At 42.8% G+C, this 2414-nt stretch overlaps 1 protein-coding gene across 1 annotated transcript in view; it reads right to left on the reverse strand.

Annotated features, from left to right (window-relative positions):
- Positions 1–1571, reverse strand: part of LOC140721767 (NACHT, LRR and PYD domains-containing protein 3-like) — a 29479-nt gene extending 27908 nt beyond the window's left edge. Inside the window, exon 1 of the mRNA XM_073036562.1 lies at positions 1527–1571. Within this exon, the coding sequence (XP_072892663.1) occupies positions 1527–1568 (42 nt within the window). The 5' untranslated portion in view covers positions 1569–1571. The remainder of the gene's footprint in view (positions 1–1526) is intronic.
- Positions 1572–2414: the final 843 nt, after the last annotated feature.

The raw sequence follows: 2414 nt of genomic DNA on the forward strand, positions 1-2414 counted from the left end.
GATCTATCCCCCTCATAATTTTAAATACCTCTATTAAGTCCCCCCTTAACCTTCTACGCTCCAAAGAATAAAAACCTAACTTGTTCAGCCTTTCCCTGTAGGTTATGTGTTGAAACCCAGGTAACATTCTAGTAAATCTTCTCTGTACTCTCTCTATTATGTTCATACCTTTCCTAACATTCGGTGACCAGAACTGTACACAATACTCCAAATTCGGCCTTACCAATGCCTTGTACAATTTTAACATTACATCCCAACTCCTATACTCAATGTTCTGATTTATAAAGACCAGCATACCAAAAGATTTCTTCACCACCCTATCCACATGAGATTCCACCTTCTGGGAGCTATGCACCATTATTCCTAGATCACTCTGTTCTACTGCATTCTTCAATGCCCTATCATTTACAATGTATGTCCTATTTGGATTATTCCTACCAAAATGTAGCACCCCACACTTATCAGCATTAAACTCCGTCTGCCATCTTTCAGCCCACTCTTCTAACTGGCCTAAATCTCTCTGCAAGCTTTGAAAACCTACTTCATTATCCACAACGCCACCTACCTTAGTATCATCTGTATACTTACTAATCCAATGTACCACCCCATCATCCAGATCATTAATGTATATGACAAACAACGTTGGACCCAATACAGATCCCTGAGGCACACCACTTGTCACCGGCCTCCAACCTGACAAACAGTTATTCACCACTACTCTCTGGCATCTCCCATCTAGCCACTGTTGAATCCATTTTACTACTTCAATATTAATACACAACGATTGAGCCTTCCTAACTAACCTTCCGTGCAGAACCTTGTCAAAGGCCTTACTGAAGTCCATATAGACAGCATCCACTGCTTGACCCTCGTAAACTTTCCACATAACCTCTTCAGAATATTCAATAAGACTTGTCAAACAACCTTCCACGTACAAATCCATGCTGACTATTCCTAATCAGACCATGTCTATCAAGATAATTATATATACCATCTTCAGAATACTTTCCATTAATTTACCTTCCACTGACGTCAAACTGACAGGCCTATAATTGCTAGGTTTACTCTCAGAACCCTTTTTAAACAATGGAACCACATGAGCAATGCGCCAATCCTCCGGCACCATCCCCGTTTCTAATGACATTTGAAATATTTCTGTCAGAGCCCCTGCTATTTCTACAGTAACTTCCTTCAAGGTCCTAGGGAATATCCTGTCATGATCTGGAGATTTATCCACTTTTATATTCCTTAAAAGTGTCAGTACTTCCTCCTCTTTAATTGTCATAGTTTCCATTACTTGCCGCTACTGCTCTCATATCACACTGATAAATACAGCAGGTGGGAGATAAAAAGCTAAGGCTGACTCTGTAGTTCCCAGTGCTCCCCACCTTAACAGCTGAAACCAGATCTGCGAGAGACAGGTCAGAAATAAAAGTCTCCATTGCCAGGTAGAACGCCAAGAACGTGAAGATTAATTTTGGTCACTATTCCCAGCAGTTCTGTGACAATACACAAACTACACTCACCTCATTTTCTTCTCTACTGAAATGTCCCTCCTTTGTCAACATCCCACCGAGTCTTTCAACCTTTTCTTCAATTGCTTGTTTGAGTCTGTTTCTATAGAACTTTGTCAGTTGGTACAGTCGATATTCCTCCCCCTCTGCTAAGAGGTCAGGGATTGTCAACTCTGGCTCTGTGAATATAAAAAGGAAAATGTAGGCTTGAACTCAAATTATTTTTCGTTTCCACCGCTCTCACCAAACTCAACAAAAAAAACATGACTTGAACCTACCTACAGACACTAAAACCGATATATTCCCAATCTCCAACTGGCCTTAAAACCTACCAAACAATGTTCTAGGCATTACGTTAATAGAAGGACCAGATTTGATGCACACCAGTCCATCCCTCAACCGACCCACTCACCTATTTCAATTTTGGATCGGCAATAAATGCTGGGCCTGTCGGTAATATTCGCTTCCCAGAGATACACTCTCCATCCTGGCAAATACATTTCCCTTAATTCACATCCTGGAAATATTCTCTTATCTGGACAACTGCCTTTCCTCCAATGTACATTCCGTAAATCCTCAGAGCAGGTAGTACACTTCCTGTAGTGGGGTAATGGGTACACCACTACACCACATGTACCACACCCACACATTCCCCCTCTCTCTGACCAACCTTCCAACAAGGAATCGCATTTACCCTTCTCCCTGCCACATTCTGCAAACACATCACCCTCATATTTCACTCACCGGCTCCGTGCTGGGGACTTGACAATTCCGTGTTCAATGAGCTTCCGGGCTGACAGGCAGTCGCCTCACTTGTGCTGGTTCCAGGGTCCTGATTGGTGTCTCTGGGCTGCATTTGCTCCACTTCCGCTGCGGCCGTACTGCATTCTGGGACACCGC

Source organism: Hemitrygon akajei, unplaced genomic scaffold (assembly GCF_048418815.1).
Source record: "Hemitrygon akajei unplaced genomic scaffold, sHemAka1.3 Scf000061, whole genome shotgun sequence".
Taxonomy (NCBI): Eukaryota; Metazoa; Chordata; class Chondrichthyes; order Myliobatiformes; family Dasyatidae; genus Hemitrygon; species Hemitrygon akajei.